At 41.5% G+C, this 23490-nt stretch overlaps 1 protein-coding gene across 3 annotated transcripts in view; it reads left to right on the plus strand.

Moving 5' to 3' along the window:
- The first annotated feature begins 1001 nt into the window (after positions 1-1001).
- Positions 1002-23490, plus strand: part of TTL (tubulin tyrosine ligase) — a 30355-nt gene continuing 7866 nt past the window's right edge. For 2 of the 3 annotated variants that reach the window (XR_014315617.1, XM_082745554.1), the window contains exons 1-5: positions 1012-1354; positions 3926-4004; positions 12875-13107; positions 19606-19741; positions 20691-20960. Coding sequence is in view for 2 of the 3 variants with exons in the window: in XM_082745554.1 (XP_082601680.1) it covers positions 1198-1354; positions 3926-4004; positions 12875-13107; positions 19606-19741; positions 20691-20960 (875 nt within the window). In the remaining variant the exon portion in view is untranslated. Of the gene's footprint in view, positions 1355-3925; positions 4005-12874; positions 13108-19605; positions 19742-20690; positions 20961-23490 lie in introns of all 3 variants that reach the window. The other variant, XM_082745553.1, reaches the window with a different exon arrangement.

Consider the following 23490-nt stretch of genomic DNA (forward strand, 5'->3'; position numbering starts at 1 on the left):
GTACACACACACACACACACATACATACACACACACACACCAGACATTATATCCCATTCTGTGGCTTTCTTTTTCCTTCGGATGGTGTCTTTTGATAAGTAAGAGTTCTTATTTTTTAGGTTACTAATTTACCAGTTTCTTCCTCTATTCCTGAAGACTTTTGTGCCCTCTTTAAGATCTTCATCTAGTGTAAGATCATAAAGATTTTTATCTCGTGTTTTCTGTTAAAAGTCTTATTGCTTTACTTTCATATTTGGATGCATCAGCTCCCAATGAATCTGCAACTGATGTTGTGTGTGATAGAGGTCAAAATAACTTTTGTTTTCCAAATGTCCATCTACTGAGCCAACTTCATTTATTGAAAAGTCCGTCCTTTTCCCCACTGATCTGCAACGTCACCTTTGTTATGAACCAAGCAACTATATCAATCGATAGATATCTTTCCTTTGGTCTACTTGTCTCTCCTGTGCCCAAACCATACTTTCTTAATTACTGTAGCTTTGAATTTGAATACTATAACTTTTATAGGTCTTCATTTCTGGTAGTGTGAAGTCTTCCAACTTTCTTCTTCAAGATTGCTTTTGTTATTCTTCGACCTTCGCATTTCTGCATAAATTTTAGAATTGCCTTGTCCATTTCCATTCCGCGGTCGTGGGACTGTGCGTTGGAACGTTTCATTTTTATCCACAAATCGTCCCTTTGGAACAGCGGGGGTGGAAGAGCCGCAGCGTGCCGCGCAGAAGCGGGGGGTGGGGGATCCTCCGCCGGCACCGCCCCCTGACTGGGACCCGGGACGCAGGGGGACGCGCCCAGTCTCCCTCGGTCGCACACTGCCAACGCTGCGTCAAAGCCGCGTTCGTCCCGGCCGTCCTCCAGCCACCGGGGACCCCAGCCAGGGCCCAGGACGCGCTGCGGAGCCACAGCGAAGAGCCCCCCACAACCCAGCCCGGGCCGGGCGGGGGCGACCGCGCGGCATCACGGGGCGGAGGCGGGGCCGCGCCGGGAGTTGAAGGAGGGGGAGGGGGCGCGGCCTCCGGGCTGACGCGCGGGCGCCGGGGCGCGGCGCCACCGGGACCCTAGTGATTCGGAGAGCCGGCGCGGCGACGGGCGCCCGGGCGGGTTCCGCGCTGAGCCGCCACCTCGGCCGGCTGGTCCCTGCGGCGGCGCCCGGGCGGCCCGAGGGCACGGCCCTTCGCCATGTACACCTTCGTGGTGCGCGACGAGAACAGCAGCGTCTACGCTGAGGTCTCGCGGCTGCTGCTCGCCACCGGCCACTGGAAGAGGCTGAGGCGCGACAACCCCAGGTTCAACCTGATGCTGGGCGAGAGGAACCGGCTGCCCTTCGGGAGACTGGGTGAGCCCTTCCCCGTGCCCGCCCTCCCCCTCCTCCCACGACCCGTTAGCACCCGCGCTTTTGTCTTAAGGTCATCAATCTTCCTCTCCGTCGTTCCTCGGGCGGGGAGGAAATGGATCCGTAAAGGTCTAAACGCTCCGCTTTGCATGCCTTCTCGTCCCGTAAATCGGATTCCGCCGCGGCTGCCGGACAATGGCAGGTCCCTGCAACCCGGCGGGCGTCGGCAGCGCGCTCCGCACTGCCCGGGCCAGACGCCCCCAAATCGCACCGGGCTGAGCTGGGGCGGGGCCAGGCCCGGCAGAGCAGCCGCACGACCTCGGGCTCGAGTCCTCTTTTCTGCACTCAGGATTCCACCCTGCCTGATGCTGGCGCGGGAGGGATCCTTATGTGTGGAAAACCCTGAGGACTCAGCTCCCCGAAGGCTCAGGTGAACCGGGGATTTGGAAAAGACCTCTGGATTCCAAAAGCAGGAGCTGCAGAGATGAGCCAAGCCAGGGAATGGCCGGAGGGTGTCTGACTTAGGCCTTTCCTTAGTGTTTCCACAGCTGTGTGTTGAATGCAGATTTTACAGGACGCGCGGGCTCTGACCTGCTCATCCCGAGGGAGTAACCTTCGGGAGTAACTCACATGGTTGATGCTGGCTTGGCATCATATCTACATCCATATCCGCATCCTCGCGTGTAGGGAGGGGCCGGGGACAGGAGAGGAGGGGAGGACCAGCAGCTCCTTTCTAGATGACGTAATCCAGAAGTTGTGCAGATCACTTCAACTTACATCCCATTGACCTGAACGGTCTCGTGGCTTCTCCTCACTGCGCAGTCATCCCGGAGATGCAGCCTCTCCCACAGTAGCCATCCATGTTCCTTGCCAAAATTCTCCTGGGGTGGGGACCAGTCAGTAACGAGGAAAAGTCATCTCTGCCTTGGAAGGCAGCTCAGAGAGAGCCGTGTTCGATGTCCAGCAGAGGATACAGTTTTTAGAAATAGGTGTGGTCAGAGGGTGGAGAGGTTGAATGGGCAGATTGAAAGCTGGCCACTGGTGAACTTCCATAGAGCCTTTGGGTGGGGGGGGGGTGGCTTGTACAGTTGTAGTGATTTTGGGAATGAAGGGTGTTTAGCATAGCCTTATGGACATTTTTCCTTTGGAATGGTACCATGGACAACTTTTTATTGTTCTAGAAATGTAAGATGTATGTATGAGGGGGACTCCATGGAGGGGCTAATTTCAACCCCCAGAAATTTGGGGACCACAGGGAATGTGCCTGCAGATTCCCTTTGGTTAACCTGTCTCTCCAGGAAGCCCTTAGCAAATAGAATACCTTCCCTGAAAGAAGAACTACTGACACTTGAGAACATATATTTCCTTCTTGCTCTTGCATTTCCCTGCCTGACCGCCTGACTTTCCTCTGGAAAGTCTCTGCCGGGGCCAAAGCAGGGACGTGGTTGGCATTGCTATGGTGGACTAGGGAGGACTAGGGAGGAAGGAGCAGAAACTCACAGGGCCCAAATCATAAACAAGTACCACAGAGTCGACAGAGGATAAATATTTGTTTTTTTATGGAAAAGCAAACAGCGTCCATCAGCCATCTGGTTATATGTCTTCACTGTTAGGGATATTTAGTTTTTGCTTAAAGTGTGAAACCCAAGGAGGTGGCTTATAGAGCCAGGTAAAGGCTCAGGAAGGTTGGTACCATGGAGATAAGAAAGTAGACAGCTGAGGTATAAGGCAGGTTCATCTACCCCAGGGAGACAGTGAGAGCTAGTTAGTGCCTAAGTCTTTTAAATTGTATGCTGTTCTCAGATGTATTCTTCTTACCTCTGGCATCTTCTACTCTCCCTTTGTTGGGTTTTACTTTTTTTGTTGTTGCTGGAAATTCAATGCATTTTGTTAGGATTTTAAACAAAAATGGAGGCCTTTGTGTTTGTTTGTATCCTTTCTGCTCTATTTTATAGAGGAGGGGACAATCCAATAAGATTTACTAAAGATGAGTTTCTCTGTGGAGATACTCAGAAGAAGGTTCTCAGGGCTTCTGATTTTATAGACCTGGCTTCTCCACTACCTTCGTTCGCCTCTTGTGGCTCTTCTAGAAGGTCGCAGAGGTAGACGTGCTTGAGAAAAGCAACATCATAGTTCTAGTGCCCACCCTGATGGCTGTAGAAAAGCAAGGTTGGGGTGTCAGAGCATGACTGTTACAGTTGCATTGTACAAAGATTATTAAATCCTTCTGTGTTAAGCCAAGAGTGGGGTGTGGTGGGGATCAAAGAGAGGTGAAATGGAAAATGCCCTTCTTCCCTAAGGAGAGAAAACAAAAGCAGCAGCTGTCTTTGGCAGAGCTAGGATGTTGTTACCTTAATGCCCACTGTGGGGCTGGGGAGGGTTTCCAGGGCCGTGCTGTGGAAGGGGAGTACATGTGCAGGGCAGTGGAACAGTTCCATTTCCACCAACCAGTCCTGAAATGGAAGAAAGAAAAACTGGGCATGACACAGCTGTTCTCTCTCCTACATGCTGGTGCTGACATGGTCATTTCCCACCTGTCCTCTTTCCCTTCTGAACCTCCTCTTTCCTTTATAGGTCACGAGCCTGGGCTGATGCAGTTGGTGAATTACTACAGAGGGGCTGACAAACTGTGTCGCAAAGCTTCTTTAGTGAAGTAAGTGTTTAAGATCCTTTCAATGCAATACATAAATGTTTTTCGTTTTCATCCTGAAGCACTTAAACAAAAATGTGAGGGTTTTTTTTTTTTTTTTAAGAGGATAAAAATAACTTTGATCTAAAAAGCCAGCAATATGAATTCTGGAGCATCCTCTGTGCTACTTTGATTGCAGTTTTAAACTTTGCTCTTTGTGCTTGATAAAGCCTGTCTGTTTCCTAGGAGGCTCCCTAGAAGCAGAGGGGAAACCAGGTTTCTTGTGTGGGTGATTGATGGGGCGGGGGAAGAGGTGGAGGCTCCTGGGAGAAACTCACTTGGAAGCAAGCGGGGGCCAGACAGCAGGAGGAGAAACCAAGCAAAGATGTGGTTTCAACAGAAGTCTCTCCTCAGCTTGACGCCCTGACGCTTCAGGAGTTCATGGTACCTCAGCATTGAGACAAGAGGACCTGTGCTCTAGTATCAGGCAGCCACTGGCTGTGGGGGAAGTGGGAAATGTAGCTCCTCCCACATTTCTGAGCAGCGCCTGGACCCTGGAGAAGAGGCTTGCATGAGCTCTTGGGAGCCACCTTCCGGCAGCCAGGGGTCCCCTCAGAAAGGACAGCGGGGCAGGATATAACACTATTGGCTACACTACCCATCTCTGAGCAGTGCGGTTATAGCAAGGTGTCACAAGAATGGTACGGGAAGGTGGAGGGGACCAGTATTATACAGTAATAAAGATCTAGGATCAGAAGCTTGGGTTCTTTTTTTTTATTTTTATCTCAGAGTTCCAGAGAAGCCTGGGTTCTAATCCCAGGTCTTCTTCTTCTTGGCTGGGGCAAATTTCCTCATCCCTCTGAGCCTTAGAATCTACCTCATAAGGTGGCTGCAAGGATTAAATACGGTGACGATGTAAAGTATATAGCACAATGGTAAGACTCTGTGCATTAGTTTCCTTTATGTAAATAAAATGAGGATAGTAGTAGCAACTGCCTTAGGGTTGTTGTAAGAATTAATTGAATTGATTTGTGTATTGGCTTTGAGTCATGTCTGTCTCATAGTTCACACTACATAAGTATAGGCTCTTTTATTACTCTTATTATGGCTGTCACTGCTATGACTGTTTTCATTTGAGTAGGGAAAAACTGGGTAGTGCCCTTAAAATTGCGGCTGTAACAGGTTTCCAGTATTCTTTCCATGATGACCAATGAACATGTATGTGTAGCCAAACAAACCACTTAGGGAAGAAGACACTGGAAGGTATGACTCAGTTTAAATGCTCTTTTCCCCACTTGCATTTCTCTTTGGGCTCCATCTAGGTTGGGTGTTCATGGCATTATTTCCCCCTTTTTGTTTATACTCATTGGCCCCAGTAATGTATGTATCCACTTCTCTCTGTGATGGATTTTCATGATTCACCACTACCCCTAAAGGTGAGCAAAGCTTTGTGAAGTCTTATTATTACATTATTTTAAAAGATTTTGTTTATTGGTCAGGGAGAGAGGGAGAGTACGTGTGCAAGCAGGGGAGGGGCAGAGGGAGAGGGAGAAGCAGACTCCCCACGGAGCAGAGAGCCCAGTGCGGGGCTCAATCCCAGGATCCTGAGATCATGACCTGAGCTGAAGGCAGATGCTTAACTGACTGAGCCACCCAGGCTCCCCTTGTTAGTACATATTCACGTATTTAGAATGCAAAAGATTATTTCACCAAAAATAAGAGTAAAAGTGGGACATGATTGTTTTTTTTTTTTTTAAATTTTTTATTTTTTATAAACATATATTTTTATCCCCAGGGGTACAGGTCTGTGAATCACCAGGTTTACACACTTCACAGCATTCACCAAAGCACATACCCTCCCCAATGTCCATAACCCCACCCCCCTACTCCCAACCCCCCTCCCCCCAGCAACCCTCAGTTTGTTTTGTGAGATTAAGAGTCACTTATGGTTTGTCTCCCTCCCAATCCCATCTTGTTTCATTTAACTTCTCCTACCCACTTAAGCCTCCATGTTGCATCACCACTTCCTCATATCAGGGAGATCATATGATAGTTGTCTTTCTCTGCTTGACTTATTTCACTAAGCATGATACGCTCAAGTTCCATCCATGTTGTCGCAAATGGCAAGATTTCATTTCTTTTGATGGCTGCATAGTTGTTTATCCAGATTATTCATTTAGAAAATTTTTAAAAAAGTTTATTCAATCTTTTTTCTGCTATGATTTTTTAATCTGAAGATAAAGGTAGAATTTAGCTTTTAGTATAAAAAGTATAAGCTTTTTTTTTTTTTAAGATTTTATTTATTCACCTGACAGAGAGAAAGATCACAAGTAGGCAGAGAGGCAGGTACAGAGAGGGGGAAGCAGGCCCCCCCACTGAGCAGAGAGCCCGACACAGGACTCGATCCCAGAACCCTGAGACCATGACCTGAGCTGAAGGCAAAGGCCCGACCCACTAGGCCACCCAGGCGCCCCTAAGTATAAGCTTTTATGAGTATAAGTACAGAGGAAGCTGTAAAAAATACATATCTATAACATTCTACATATTTGCATAGTTAGCAGCTATAATGAAGTGGAGTCAGTAGATGGCTGGAATCTTGATTGGGTCTGAGTAGGTATCTGGATCTTGGATGCTCAGTTGGTTAAGAATCTGCCTTCAGCTCAGGTCATGATCTCAGGGTACTGGGATCAGGTCCTGAATGGGGCTCCCTGCTCTGTGGGGAGTCTGCTTCTCACTCTGCCTGCTGCTTCCCTTGCTTGTATTCTCTCTCTGTGTCAAACAAATAAATAAAATCTTTAAAAGATAATAATAATTCACATTTCCCTGATGATGAGTGATGTTGAGCATCTTAAAAAAAAAAAAAAAAGATGACCCATCTGTAAACGTGGATGGTGGTGATCATACCTAGCTCTATGTCCTTCTATGGTATGTGACATTGTTGTGATGGCACCTTGTGAATGGTGGCTGGGGCTTGTCATCATCCGTGTAAGCTTTCTTCATTATTTCAGGTGTCCCTCAAGGGATTGTAGTAGTTCCAGGAATTGATGGTCCCTTTGTTGTTTTGTCCCTCTCTCATAATTTTGTATGGTGTGAAAGGGCTCCAGAGAGTTAAAAACACAATATTCTCATTTTAATGTGGGACAAAATGGCAGCTCCGGGAGGACAACTCGGTTGCCCATGGCCATATCTTGCCCATGTTGAGCTTAGATGGTTCTAATCTGTACAAATGGGACCTGTGGGCTGTATGACTGGGCATCCCTCACAGGGCTTTCCAGAACTGCAGTAGGGTTTTCCACTGGACCCTTTACAGCAAGTGCTTTCCTCTTGTTATTTCAGGGCATTTCAGAAATTCATCAAGGCCCTGGGCCTGTATTCTCAGAGCCCCAAGTGGCTTTTCTTTTGACCCAGGGTAGAAGCTTTCTTTTCCTATGGTGAATTTTTCTCCCTTGTGTATATATGTAAGTCTTCTATTGTGATTTCTTTCCAAATGAGTTTATGAGGAAATGCAGCAATTGCAAAGGTTGCTGTCCAGCAGAAATAGAATGCTAGCCACGTGTGTAATTTTAAATTTTTTATAGCCGTGTTAAACTAAGTGCCAAGAAAGAAGTGCAATTTACTTTAATAATATATTTTATTTGACCAGAGAAATCTAAAATAATCAGTTTGATGTATTATTAATAGAAAAAACAATTCACGAGATGTTTTATGTATTATATTTTCATTCTGAGTCTTCAAAATCTGATGTGCATTTTACATTTTTGGAACATCTTAATTCAGACACTAAATTTTCACCTGAAATCCTTTACCTCTAGTTAGATTTCATAAAAATTTATGGTTGGAAAAGTAGATTTACATACTTAGATTATCCCCACATCAACTTTTTCAGTAACCAAATGAAAAATCATTTGCACATTGACAAAACTGGTTCATATTTTTAGAAGAATTGACTTGACTTTTCAAAACCATGCCCAGGTTAAGTAAATTTGCTAACTCTTGTGTCAAAACCATATTATTAACATTAACATAAATTCAAAAGAAGTATTAAATAAATTGAAAAGAAAATTTAAATTTAACAATATCAACAAAGTGTTCTTCAAACTTTTTAACTTTTGCAGTCAATTTACATAATTCTGTTTCAATTTAAATCTACATGTTGAGTCATGTTCTAAAAATATGTAAAATTCATTATTGTTGACTTATATTATGAAGTTGAAACAAAAATTTTCACATTCGTCGGACTAGGTCATAAATATGATCTTCTTTTCCCTTCCTTGGAGCTTTAAATTTAGCTTGATCATATGTGGTGTGGATATCAGTGCGAAAATGTCAATCCCACTACCATTTTTTATGTTTGATTATTGAGTGAAATAATTATTTCTTGACTTGGGGAGCATTTTCTTTTATTGCAAGGAAATCTGATTTCGAGTTGACAATACAGTGAATTGTAGGACTCCTTTATCTCTCAATCAGTGAACACTGGCAGAAAACACAGAATCATTAAATCCATTGTCTTCTGTTTCTTTCAACAGTTCCATACTGGGGAATCATTGTAGCATTTACAAGTATATACTAAAGCATTTCAACAACTGTATCCATGATAGTTTTCACAGAGCCGGCTTCAGAAAATTGAGTGCAAGTGTTTCCGATATGTAACATACAGTACAATGAAGCAATAAAAGAAGCATCAGTCTTAAAATCCCAGTAAGTCAGATGTCAACCCAACCTAGCTGAAGTACTGTCACCATAGAAGTTTTCACATACAGGTGAAATTCTTCTTTGACAGATGTAAAAGATTAAAAAAATACCTACATCACAAGGTTCATAGTTTTTTGTTTTCATTTTTTAAAGATTTTAGGGGCGCCTGGGTGGCTCAGTGGGTTAAGTGTCTGCCTTCGGCTCAGGTCATGATCCTAGGGTCCTGGGATTGAGCCCCGCATCAGGCTCTCTGCTCAGCGGGGAGCCTGCTTCTCCCTCTCTCTGCCTGCTGCTCTGTCTACTTGTGATCTCTGTCTGCCAAATAAATAAATAAAATCTTTAAAAAAAATTATTTATTTGACAGAGAGAGAGAGAGAGAGAGAGATCACAAGTAGGCAGAGAGGCAGGCAGAGAGAGAGAGAGAGAGGGGGAAGCAGGCTCCCTGCTGATCAGAGAGCCTGATTCGGGGCTCGATCACAGGACCCCAAGATCATGACTTGAGCCGAAGGCAGAGGCTTAACCCACTGAGCCACCCAGGCACCCTGAGGTTCATAGTTTTGAGGCTACAAATACTTTTTCATGTATTTGAAAATTCTTTGAGACAGAACATACCCAAAGTATTAAATTGGGCAACATCTCGTGTCATAGAACTCAACTAAAACTAAAGAAAAATATTTCTGATTTTTTTACTTTTGAATCAGTTTTTGATATTATTAGAAAGGTTTAGTGCTCCTTGGGCAATGTTCATGATTTAGTTAAAGATTGTTCACTTTTTGTAAAATACCTTTTTTGCTCTTTTCCTCAGAATATTTCTTCTAACTGTATTTCTATCTAAAATGGTTTGCTTTTTTTTTCTTTAAGGTTTTACTTACTTATTTGAGATGGAGAGCATGAGCAGGGATGGGGGGCAGAGGGAGAGGGAGAAGCAGACTCCCCACTGAGCAGGAAGCCTTATGCAGGGCTCAGCCCCAGGACCCTGAGATCATGACTTGAGCTAAAGGCAGACCTTTAACCAACTGAGCCACCCAGGAGCCACTAAAATGGTTTTCTTTTGGACCACCCGAGTGGCTCAGGCAGTTGAGTGTCTGAATCTTAGTTTTGGCTCAGGTTAATTCTGGTTTCAGCCACAGATTTCACTGATTGTTTTTTTAGTTTTTTATTTAAATTCCAGTTGGTTAACATAGGATGTAATATTAGTTTCAAGGTGTAGAGTTAGTGATTCAGCACTTACATCCAACCCATGGTGCTTAGCACAGCAGTGCACTCCTTCATTCCCATCACCTGTGTCATCTGTTCCTGCCACGCTACTCTCCTCTGGTAACCATCAGTTTGTTCTCTTTATTAAGAGTCTGTTTCTTGGTTTGCCTCTCTCATTTTTTTTTTTTTTTCTTTTTGTTTTTGTTTGGCTTGGTTTGGTTTGGTTTGGTTTGGTTGTTGAGAGGAAACAGCTTATGAAATTTACTGTGTATTTGCTGAAAATGCCTCCTTTGTACAGCAAACACACTTTTTCCATTTTACTCTGCGATAGCAAGTTGCAGTTGCCATTCATTATGAAGTTTCTGACATACCTTCCACCAGTTCTTTTTTGTTGTTGTTGTTATTTCTCCTTTATAGTTCTGGTCATAGCTCTACCCTTTGGCATCTTCACTCAATTCTGGATCAATCTTTGATTTAAAAAATAAGAAGGAGGGGTGCCTGGGTGGCTCAGTCGATAAGTGTCTCCCTTCAGCTCAGATCATGATCCCAGGGTCCTGAGATCAAGCCCCGTTTTGGGCTCCCCTTGGCAGGGAGCCTACTTCTCCCTCTCCCACTCCTCCTGGTTGCGATCCCTTTCTTGCTATCTCTCTCTCTCTATCAAATAAATAAATAAAATCTTAAAAAAAAAAAAAAGAAAGAAAGAAAAAGAAGAGGTAGCTCTGTTAAGCGACTGCCTTCAGCTCAGGTCATGATCCTGGAGTCCTGAGATCAAGTCCTGAATCAGGCTCCCTGCTCAGGGGGGAAGCCTGCTGTTCCCTCTGGCCCTCTCCCCTTTTATACTCTCTTTCTTTCTCATTCTCTGTGTCAAATAAATAAAATCGTAAAAAAAAAAAGAAGAAGAAGAAGAAGAAGAAGAATCAAAACCTGAGAGAGGAAGAAATATCTGACACTAACAAAGCCATGCTAAAGGCAGATGTCTGCTCTATACTAGAAATGTGTTCATGAACTTTTTGTTAGCTTCAGAGCTGGTAAGGGAATTCTAGCAATGAAGTTGAGGATAATATACAAACTCAAAGGGAATAAAGCTATCACATTAACTTGACCAAAAAAAAATCTGGCAACAATAGTATTCCATTGCTTTAAATTTAAAAATTTGTCCATGCTTATTTTTTAACTAGATATGTAGTGACATTTCACGTTAGTTACCAATTATGATATGCATAGCTATCCTTGTAACTCCTGCTGTCTGCATAATAAACACGATACAGTGTTTCATCAGCAGTGCATGGAAGATAAAGTCACTTGAACTGAATGAACCTATTGTCCCTGAGTAGAACAGTGGTGTGTTTATGCATGCGACTAGAAACACATGCGCCTGACATGCTCGCTGCCGTACCACAAAAATATCTTAGGTCATGCCGTGGTTAATGTCATCCTACCAAAAGAGTACAATTGTGAATAATGGAAGGATATTTTACAATACTTCAGTTTTTACATTAAAACTAAACAAAGTTTAAAATTCAGTTTCTGTGTCACATTGGCCATATTTGAAATTCTCAGAAGCCACATGTGGCTAGTGTGTGTGCCTTGTGTAGATAGAGTTGGCCAATGTAGATAGAATTGAGTATTTGGTGAGTTAGAAATTTATTGGTTTTGTTCCTTTGAATTCAAGTAATTGTCGCATTCTATTGCCTTCGGCTTAAAATAACTTTATTTTAAATCTTAGTTAAAAATTTCCTTTCAGGACCCTTGGTGGCTTAGTTCATTAAGCATCTGCCTTTGGCTCAGGTCATGATTCCAGGGTCCTGGGATTGAGTTCTACTTTGGGCTCCTTGCACAGAGGGGAGCCTGCTTCTCCCTCTGCCTGCCACTCCCCCTGCTTGTGCTCTTTCTCTCCTTTCTCTCTCTCTGTCAAATAAATAAAATCTTTAACCATTTTTTTTTTTTAATTTCTGCCATTTGCTCATTGAGTGGTTTTTGCAAGTAGATCTTAACACAGGCTTAACATTAATAGTTCTGTTCTAGGTAGAGGAGGAAGCACAGCTTAGGGAAGGCCTGCAGATGTCTTTGGGTGAGTTACCTCCTGCCTCCAATTCTTGGGGAGTAAGAGTAAGTTTTGAGTGAGGACCAGGAGTTTGGGGCTTGTGTAATGGCTGTTTCTTACTACCTTTATGATCTTGGGAAATTTACTTCTCTGGGACCCAGTGGCTAATATGTGAGATGAGATCCTAGTGTACCCCCACCGGGGGTCTGATTTGAGAGTAAATGCACTGGGAAGCCCTTCATAAGCCCTTCTGTTTATTAAGTGCCTTGCCCATGGCCTGACTTCATCCTCTGTTGCGTTATGTTATTTTGGGGGCCAGAGTTATGTTTAGTTATGACCACTGTAGTTGTGTGCCCTATTAGAAATGTTCCTCCTTTATGTGTCATTGAATCCAGGCTGGGCTAAAAGCAAGAAATGAAGAACTAAAACAAGTCTTCAGATAATTCTTCAAAGACTACTGAGCAGTAGTCTTTGCTCTCCAGAGAGTTGGGCCAAGATAGTTTTTTTTCTAGTAAGCCAAATAGTTTCCCAGGTTCTCTACTTTGTTTTTTTTAGCATGGGTCTAGCTCAACCACAACATGTATGTTGAAAAAATATTGTCTCAGAATTACTTCAAGTTAATTTTCCATAGAGGTGCATTTTTAAAAGAGCTAAAGTCCTGGATATTAAGCTCCTTTTTAACTACTTGGAGCATGCCTTTAGGGTTGCATGTCATAGCTGGGTGCTGCCCAGTAATGTGTTATAGGTCAGCTCAAAGAGGCCAAGAATGAAGAGTGGGATAAAAAGACCAGCTCCTAAATAAATAAAATCTTTAAAGCAAAGCAAAACAAAACAAAAGCAGCTCCCGGCCCTGGTATTGCCTTGCCTCTTTGACAAGCTCTGGGGGAAAGCACTGGCTTTTCTGAGTGGAATGGCAGGGTGCACTAAGAAGGGAAACTGACCTTCTGTCATCTGTCAGGCTAATCAAGACAAGCCCAGACCTGGCTGAATCCTGCACATGGTTTCCAGAGTCCTATGTGATTTATCCAACTAATCTCAAGACCCCAGTTGCTCCAGCACAGAATGGAATTCACCCACCGATCCATAACTCAAGGACAGATGAAAGGGAATTCTTCCTGGCTTCTTATAACAGAAAGAAAGAAGATGGAGAGGGCAATGTTTGGATTGCAAAGTCATCAGCTGGTGCCAAAGGTGAGTTGGCATTGCTGTTCCCTTCTGCCTCTGCTGTAGGTTCTCATATGGTTTGTTCAGTTGTGCGTTAGATTCAATGATGTCTTTAGATGAGTGACTATTATAATCTGAATGCTCAAGGGTAGAGACCACGTCTAGTTACATAGTTTTAAGTATTTATCTAGGTACTGAGGACTTATAAATATATATCTCCAGCCAAAGTATTTCCTTTTAAGCTCCAGATTCAGTTTGGCAGGCATTTCAAATGTAATATATCTGATATGGATCTTTTCATTTCCTGCCCAGTTTAACCCACCCTAGCCTACCCCTCTTTCAGTCTTCATAGTATGTGATCCCATAGTATGTGATCCCACTCTGCACTCAGTCTCCGAAGCCCAAAATCTAGGCTTCATCCTTGATTCCTCTTTTCTTTACAGTCCATACCTAATGCATCAGCAAGTCTTGCTAGCTCTACCTTCAAAATATTTTATGAATTATTCTTTTTCTTGCCATTTCTGCTGCTATCACTTGAAGTCAAAACTACGATTCTCTCTAGTCTGCATAATTGCAATGCCTGCTCACGGCCAGGTCTCTAAGACAGAGCGATGTCTAAAAACGTAAGCCTGATCAGGTTACTCCCTGTTTAAGTCTTACCAGCTGGCTTCCCAATGCAGTCAGATAAACTTCGGGTTGCTGATGGAGCCTACACTATTTAAATTTGCTCCTATCTCTATCCTGTTCTTGACCTTGCTCACTGTTCTATAGCCATGCCTGCCTAGAGCCATAAAAATATCCTAAATCCGTCTGCATATCTCAGATGTCCCTTTGGATTATTTTCTGTTTCTTTCAGCTCAGATGATGCCTTGTCAGAGAATCCTTTTCCTTTCTAAAATAGCCTTTATGCCCGTTGCTCTCTGTCCTTTGCCCTGCTTTGTTTTCCCTCCCCGCACTAACCTCTTCCAGCACGTCTATTACATATCTGTTTATCCGCCCGTCTCCTCTCTTACACCATAAGCTCCTTGTAAACACAGAATTTCTGTCTTGTTCATCTCTACCCTCCCCAGAGGCACTCAGTAAATGTGTGATGAATGCATAGAAGGAATGAGGTTTATAATGTTGACTCAAGCTCAAAATATAGGCAGTCCCCAATGTAATGAACACATAAACACAGTCTATCTCTATAGCTACCATCATATGCTCCTTTTAAAACCATTCTATTTTGAACTTACTTCTTCTTTTATTGCCTTGGAAGACCATCTGGCCATTGGTACTCATTTCTGTCCCCGGTCCAGTGGACCTCACCTTCTTTTCCACCAACCATGAGACAGGAGGGCATCACCTGGAATCTCCTGAAAGGGGGAGAGTTGGACTCTTGCCACAAGCCAGGTACCTCACCTACTTCTCTCTCCCCTCTTGTGACCTCTTCTCAAGTAATGTCCCCTAGTTTTGTTATAATGATAAATGGGGGAATTGGAAGAGGAAATAGACATTTACAGAATTCCATATTCCTTCTGTGGATTTGGGCTTGAGTCAGGATGGCCATTGTAAGGACATCTTGTATCATGGAGTCTTAGCCGGAGTGAGAATCAGGAGCGAGGCAAGGCCCTTGTCAAGTCGAGCCAGTGATCCTACCTGGGTGGTGTCTGAACCCTCACCCAGACACGTCATAGATTGGTGGTCAGCATCAGGGCGAGGTAAAGAGAGAATAAAATGCCAAACAAGGGGGAAATTTTGCCTTAGGGAGTTGAGATAAGTGGTATGCTTTTGTTTTGTTTGGGAACTACAAAATGAAACCAATAGGATGTATAATGGCTTTTATTCTTGTTAAAGAAGTCTCTAGTACCTGCCACATGCTGGGAATAGTTAGCTCAACCTCCACACTATATCTGGTGTGAAGACCCCCTCTTCACCACCCCCACCACCGATCTTGGACCTCAGCTACCTTCACCTCTCACCTGGAGCGTTGTTCCTTGTCCTCCTGCCCTTGGCCGTTCTCCAGAATACACATGCAGTACAGCAGTCAGAGATCATGTTAAAGCACAGTCAGACCCTGTCACATCTGTGTGCACTGCTGTCTCCCTGGTGCTGGGGCAGCACACAGAACCCAGCCAAAGTTCGATATATATATTGAGTGATGAGTGAATGAATAGATGAAGTAATGGGTGTTTGGAGATACAGACATAAATAAAATAGATATGATCTCTTGCTCTTATGGACGCTAGGGATACATATATTTCTAGATAAATAGTTGAGATGGGCACAAATAACAAAAAAAAAAGACTGTTACCTGGAAGCTCCTTAAAGAATTCCAGAGTTTCCTCATTATTTCTCCAGGTTTAGTTAGTGAGGATATAAAGAAGCAATATTAGAAATACAGTTAACGAATCCATGGAAACATGGTACACTGGTATTCAAAATTTACAAAATATATATAGATTTTATGTATCATTTTATACCTACAAAATAAGAGAGACCTTCAGTGATACTGTTGCTGAAGGTTTGTAATGAACTGCTTCCTCTTAGTTGTGATGCGCTGCCTTTTGAAAAATCAATAGGATAATACAAAGGAAGAGCCATAGAGAGTACATAGGCCTTGGCCTACAAATCTCGTTCCTGAAAACGTAACTCCAGGGAAATATTTTAAAAGAAACAAGAGTGATCTATAGCAAAGACATTTACTACCATGTGACCTGTAACAGCAACATTTTATTTAGAAACAACCCCACTGTCCAGCAATCAGTAAACGTGTAATTTTCTTCAGCTGCTAACATAATTGTAATGTTAATGTAGAAACAGTCAAAATACTAGCAATATAAAGTGAAAAAAATTGACGATATAAGGTGAGTTCACTATGACTGAGCCAATCTTTTCTTATGGAAAGCAAAGTGATATTAAAAGATAAAAATAACTATATTAGGAAATAAGACTACAGGTAAATTTTCTATTTCACTTGAATGCCATGTTCTTTATCAATAATAATAGTTTTTTAAAGTTATCAAAATGTAACTTTCTACCTTCTTCCATTTATTTTTCCCATCTATCAGCATTAGGTTTATTTTCAATAAGAAATAGTATGTAGAAAAAAATAGCATAAGGGAAACAAAGTTGGAGCAAATAGGAGGGAATGTGAGCAGATATGGAGAGCAAGGCATTAAAAGTGGTACAGTTCCAGAGCATTAGTAGGAAGGGATATTTTAGGATAACTATTTATTTTTTAAAAGATTTTATTTATTCATTTGGCCAAGAGAGAGCACAGGCAGGGAGAGGGGCAGGCTGAGGGAGAGGGAGAAGCAGGAAGTCTTATGTGGCGCTTCCTCCCAGAACCCTGTGATCATGATCTGAGCTGAAGGCAGACACTTAAACTGAGCCGCTAAGGTGGCCCTTAGGATAATTCTTTGCCCCAAGGCAAAGAATTCTTAAACTTAATGTCACTTATATGACCATAAGAGTAAATAAAAGCTCATAAGCCAAAATCTCAGTAAATGAGGTGGGTTTTTTTGTTTTTTGGGGTTTTTTGCTCTATGAAAGACTCTATTGAAGAGGTTGAATATCCAAGCTATAGACTTGGAGAAAATAACTTCAAACCACCTATCTGACAAAAGACTCTATATCTAGAATAAACAACTTTCAAAACTCAACAGTTAAAGAAAAGAGATAAAGTCCATTTAGAAGATAAGCAAAGGCATAGGAATGTATTCCATTGAAAGGCTCTACAGAGGGATGCCTGGGTGACTCAGTCAGTTTAGCATCTGCCTTTGACTCAGGTCATGATCCCAGGGCCTTGGGATTGAGTCCCACTTCAGGCTCCCTGCTCAGTGAGTAATCTGTTTCTCACTCTCCTTCTGCCTCTGCTTGTGTTCTCTCTCACTCACTATCTCTCTCAAATAAATAAGTAAAATCTTTTTAAAAAGGGGGGGGCCCACCAATAAAAAATAAGCAAATGAGATTTTCAGTATCATTAACCATTAGGGAAATGCAGATTAAAACCATAATACTTCTATTAAAATGGCTAAAATAAGAAACTGTAATGACAGCAAGTGCCGCAAGGGTCAGGAGAAACTAGATCATTCACACAGTGTTGGTTGGGATGTAAAATGCTACAGCCACTCTGGAACAAAGTGTAGTAATTTTTTGTAACACTAAACCTATAACTACCATATAACCTAGTAATTGCACACAGTAGGGCTTTTGTCCCAGAAAAATGAAAACTTATGTCCATGCAAAAACCTGCATGTGATTGTTCATAGCAGCTTTATTTGTAATAGCTGGAACCAAACTGGAAACAACTCAGATTGCTTCAGAAGCTGAATGATTAAGCCAGCTGTAGAGAATTGATAACATGGAACAGTCCTCAGCTCCTCAGCAATGAAAGGGAATGAAGTATTGATCCATACGGCAACTTAGATGCATCTCCAGAGAGTCATGCTGAGTGAAAGAACCCAAGCCCCAAAGATCACATACTATATAATTCTATCTGTATAAAATTCCTGAAATTTTGGACAAAATTATGGAAATGGAGAACAGATTAGCAGTTGTCAGGAGGGTGTTATGGGGAGGGAGGTAGTTGTGGCTTTAAAAGAGCAACACTGTGATGGATCCATGGTAATGGAACTGTTCAAAACAGGAGAATATATTTGCAAGTCATGTATCTTATCAGACACTGTATCCAGAATGTGTAAAGAACTCTGATAACTCGGGGACCTGGGTGGCTCAGTTAGTTGAGCAACTGCCTTCAGCTTGGGTCATGATTCTGGAGTTCTGGTATTGAGTCCCACTTTGGGCTCCCTGCTCAGCAGGGGGTCTGCTTCTCCCTCTGACTGTCCCCCTCTCATGCTCGTTCTCTCTTATTCTCTCTCAAATAAATAAATAAAATCTTTTTTAAAAAGATAAAAAAAGAAGTCTGATAACTCAGTAATAAAAGGACAACCTGGGACGCCTGGGTGGCTCAGTTGGTTGAGCCACTGCCTTCGGCTCAGGTCATGATTCCAGCATCCTGGGATCGAGTCCCGCATTGGGCTCCTTGCTCGGCGGGAGCCTGCTTCTCCGTCTGCTTCTGCCTGCCACTCTGTCTGCCTGTGCTCACTCTGACAAATAAATAAATAAAATCTTAAAAAAAAAAAAAAAGGACAACCTAATAAGAAAAGAACAAAGAACGGAAGTGGCTATTTCTCCAAAGAAAATATACAAATAGCCAATAAGCACATGAAAACATGCTCCGCATTGTTAGTTACTAGGGAAATGCAAATCAAAACCACAATGAGATACCAATTCACACCCACTAGGATGGCTATAATCAAGAAGATAGTAAGTGTTGGCAAGAATGTGGCAAAATTGGAACACTCAAATATTGCTGTTGAGGGTGTAAAATGGTAAAATGGCGTGAACATTTTGGAAATTAGTTTGACATTTTCTCAAAAAGTTAAACATAGAGTTACCATATGACCCAACTATTACACTCCTAGGTATATTCACAAAAGAATTGAAAATATGTCCACACAAAAACTTTTGTGCAGGTCTTCATAGCAGCATTATTCATAAGAGCCAAGCAATAGTGGAAAAAACTCAAATGTCCATCAGTTGATAAATGAATGAACAAAAATAGTATATCCACACAATGGAATATTATCTAGTCATGGAAAGGGAGAATGATGTAGTGGTACATGCTACAACATGAATGAACCTTGAGAACATTATACCAAATGAAGAAGCCAGAAACAAAGGCCACATACTATGTGATTCCATTTATATGAATCATTTAGACTGAGCAAATCCAGAAAGTAGATTAGTGGTTGTCAGAATAGGATAAGGAAGGAATGGGGAGTTTACTGCTAATGATACGGGTTTTTGCAGGGTAGTGATGAAAATGTTTTAAAATTGTTAGTGGTTGTTGCAAATCTCTTGGATATATGAAAAACCATTGAATTGTATACTTTTTTAAAAATTTTTTTATAAACATATAATGAATTGTATACTTTAAAGGGGAAAATCTTATGATATGTAACATATCTTAATAAAGCTGTTGAAAAGGACATTGTATCATTTAAAGTTGATGGATACTTTACATGTATGCAGTTTTTCCTATTACAGTACTGTAGAGAATTGATCTGTATGATTGTCTTTATACCCTAACTTTCTGGATATTTCTATAAGCTATAGTATGAGAACTAGGTTTATTAAGGTCTTTATCAGGGTAGCCATGTGGCCAACAGTAAAGTGACATTTATTTAGGATGTTTGGATATTTTGGATGTTTGTGAAAATGAAATTTCATGTTTGAAGCCTGTCAAGGTAGTGTTAAAGTCCTATGTGGGAAAAGAGTTAGATGGCCCTGGTGCTCTTGTGGGCAGAGGGGAGAATGTGAGAGATTGGGGAAGTGATGGGATGGAGGAAGAAAGTGAGCAGGCCATAGAAGCCTCCTCTCGGTTTTCTCCTGCTATCAATATTCCCCTTTTGGCTTTGTAGAGATCTTTTCCTCTTGGGATCAACTGGACTCATTTCTCTTACAATTTTGCCCTGTTAGGTGAAGGCATCCTCATCTCTTCGGAGGCTACAGAGCTTCTGGATTTCATTGACAACCAGGGTCAGGTGCACGTGATCCAGAAATACCTTGAGCACCCTCTGCTTCTGGAGCCAGGTCACCGCAAGTTTGACATTCGGTAATGCATCTGTGTCCAGAGTTTTTGTTACTAATCTTGAGGAAAATGGCGGTGGTGGGTGATAAGGGTAACACAGAATGTGAGGAAGTATTTGACCATGTTTAACATATAGCCAAAATTGAGCACAGCTGAATAGAACCAAGCTTCTGTACTTAATTTTCTATTTTTCCTTCAGTATTTCTCTTTTCTTTCTAGAAAACATTACTAAAACTATGGGTGTTCCTTTTTTTGGTATGTTCTCTTTACTCAGAATGACTTGTGTGTCCATAGAGGAGAGTTTAAGTGTATGGGGCTTGCTTATGGAAGCAACTGAGAGATAAACCTAGAACACATAATTCAGAAACAGGACATAATACGTCCTTGCTTTATTATTTGTGTCCTCTATTTTTTAAGGATTTCAAAGTTTCTGAGCAAAGTTCTGGCATAGAATAAGAGTTTCTGAGCAAAGTTCTGGCATAGAATAAGAGTTTATATTGTGCCTTCTAAAGCTAAACAGCCTTCTCCCCCGCTTTCCTGTGGTCTTGCTGACATCTCCTCTATGAGGATTCGGTCTTCTTGTTGTCTTCATAATAACTTGCTGCTTCTTGAAAACCAGTCCTATGTCAGATCACCTTCAGGATGAACACTCTCCCTTTTAAGATTACTATAGAGCAAACATGGCAAATGGAAATTTCATGGATAAATCTTAGGACCCAGCCTATCCAGATCTCTTCAAAATGTTGTCTTTTTGAAGATCAAAGGCTCCTTGCCATTTTTGATAAAATGTTTTAATTGCCTCATTCCAGTGATAATCCAGTATCTTGGCTAATTGTCATGGCTTGCCTCATAGAATTTTAGAACCTGTCTCCTTCCTCTGCTTCCCTCCAAAACTGTTAAGGTGTGGTGATGATGTATAAGCTATGAAGAAACTTTGGATCACTTGAGTGAAACTGTTTTTATTGATTTGCAGAAGCTGGGTCTTGGTGGATCATCAGTATAATATCTACCTCTATAAGGAGGGTGTGCTTCGGACTGCTTCAGAACCATATCATGTTGATAATTTCCAAGACAAAACCTGCCATTTGACCAATCACTGCATTCAAAAGGAGTACTCAAAGAATTATGGAAAGTATGAAGAAGGGAACGAAATGTTCTTTGAGGAGTTCAATCAGTACCTAATAAGTGCTTTGAACATTACCCTGGAAAGTAGTATCTTACTACAAATTAAACATATAATAAGGTAACTTAATTGTATCTTTTTTAGTTATGGGTCTTGGAGAAGCTTTGGGAGTTTGTGCCTTTCAAGGAATTATTCTATTTAAGCTGTCTAATTTAAGGACAAAAATTATTTGTAATATTCCTTCATTATCCTTTCAATATCTATAGGGTCTGTAATGATGTCACTACTTGCATTCCATATATTGGTAACTTATTTCTTCTATTTTACCTGGACAGAATGGCTAGAGATATATCAGTATTATTAATCCTTTCAAAAGATTACTTTTTGGTTTTATTGATTTTTCTCTGTTGTTTTTATTTCTTTGACTTATGTTTCTTATTATTTTCTTCCTTCTGCCTTTTTTTTTAAGATTTTATTTATTTATTTGACAGAGAGAGAGATCACAAGTAGGCAGAGAGGCAGGCAGAGAGAGAGGGAGAAGCAGGCTCCCCGCTGAGCAGAGAGCCCTATGCCGGCCTCAATCCTAGGACCCTGAGACCATGACCTGAGCTGAAGGCAGAGGCTTAACCCTCTGAGCCACCCAGACACCCCTTCCTTCTGCCTTTTTGAGGGATTTGTTTTGTAGTTTCCTTAAGGCAAAAATTTAGATCATTGATTTGAAAGAATTCATTTTTTAAATGCATTTAATGCTGTTCGTTTCCCTCTAAGTACTCATTAGCTGCATCCCACAGGCTTTCCTATGTTATGTTTTCATTTTCATTTTATAAAAATATTTTCTAATTTACCTTGTTACTTCATCTTTGACTTGTGTTATATAGAAGTTTTTGCTTAATTTCCAAATATTTGGGAATTTTCCAGATATTTTTCTATTACTGATTTTTATTTTAATTCCATTTTGGTCAGAGAACACTTTAAAATTTGTTAAAGATTGTGTCATGGGTGTCATGGCACCTGCCTTCGGCTCAGGTCATGATCTGAGGGTCCTGAGATCAAGCCCCATATCAATCCTTTTAATTTCTGTCATCTGAGAATGTCTTTATCTCACCTTATTCCTGAAAGATATTTTCACTGGTGTTACATAAACATAATATCAAGCAAAAATTGCAAAATATATAAGCTATTTACAAGATATATGCAGATTGATTCTGTTCATATAAATTGAAAAACAAGCAGAAGTAAAACAAGTTATTTAGAAGAATATTCATGTAATGGTAAAAACAGAGAACTAAAGGTATGAAAAACACAACATTCAAGATAGTGGTTATCTCTGAAATGGAAGCAGGAGGGATCCAAGAAAGAGGCTTAAAGGAATTGTGATGTGGGTACATGGGTGGTCATTAATGCTACCTATATTGTAAACTCACAAGACATTATTATCATTAATATTGTATAGTTAACATTATTTATATTTCCCCATATATTTTTACCATTTATATTGTTTGTTTTTCTTTCATGTATTTTCTTAATTTTGTCTAGGATCAGTTTCCCTTTTTTTGTTTTTTGAGAGAGAGAGCTTGTTTAGGGGCTGGGGGGGGGGTGGGAGGAGGGAGAAAGAATTCCAAGCAGACTCCCCACTGAGTGCAGAGCCTGATGCAGGGCTTAAGCTCACGACCCTGAGATCTGACCTGAGCTACCCAGGTGCCCCCAAAGCAAGTGTCTGGAAAAAAAAAAAAAAAAAAGAAGGGGGCACCTGGGCAGCTCAGTGGGTTATGTGTCTGTCTTTGGTTCAGGTCATGATCTCAGGGTTGTGAAATCAAGCTCTCTGCTCAGTGGGGAGTCTGCTTGAGATTGTCTCTCTCCCTCTCTCTCTCAAATAAATAAAATTTTAAAAATTAAAAAAAAGACATTTGCTTTGGAAACAGATTTCTAGATCAGCAGACCCCCCCTCCCTTTTTTTAAAGCACTTTGAAGATGACTTACCATTGTCTTCTGGCTTCTATTACATAGGTGTCATAGTGCTTCTCCAATCTGTGGCTTCAAGTCTTTTATTTGTTTTGGGATAGTCATGGCCACTATCTTTTCAGTGAGGGCTTTCGTCCCATTCTTCTCTCCTCTGGGATTCTAATTACATGGATGCCAGTCTTTTTCACTGTCTTCTGTTTCTCCCATGTGTATCATTTGATCTCTCTCTTCAGCAATTAAAACCTGCTTAAAAAGGAAAAAACCTGGGATGCCTGGGTGGCTCAGTTGTTAAGCATCTGCCTTTGGCTCAGGTCATGATCCCAGTGTCCTGGGATCGATTCCTACATCGATCCCCACATCCGGCTCTCTGCTCGGCAGGAGGCCCGCTTCTCCCTTTCCCACTCCCCCTGCTTGTCTTCCCTCTCTCACTGTCTCTCTCTCTCTCTGTGTGTCAAATAAATAAATAAAGTCTTAAAAAAAAAAAAAAAGGAAAAAGCCATTAAAATTTGTTGTTAAACTCATCTGCTGAGTTCTTGATTTTAGGTATTATATTTTTCAGTTCTAGAATTTCCATTTGACTCTTTTTAGGTTATAATTCTTTTGTGAGATCCCCAACTTGTCTAATAATTATATCTTGAACATGTTAATGTTAATTCTTTAACATCTTTATTTGATTAGTCTGAAATCT

The sequence above is a fragment of the Mustela nivalis genome, assembly GCF_964662115.1.
Source record: "Mustela nivalis genome assembly, chromosome: 8".
Lineage (NCBI taxonomy): Eukaryota > Metazoa > Chordata > Mammalia > Carnivora > Mustelidae > Mustela > Mustela nivalis.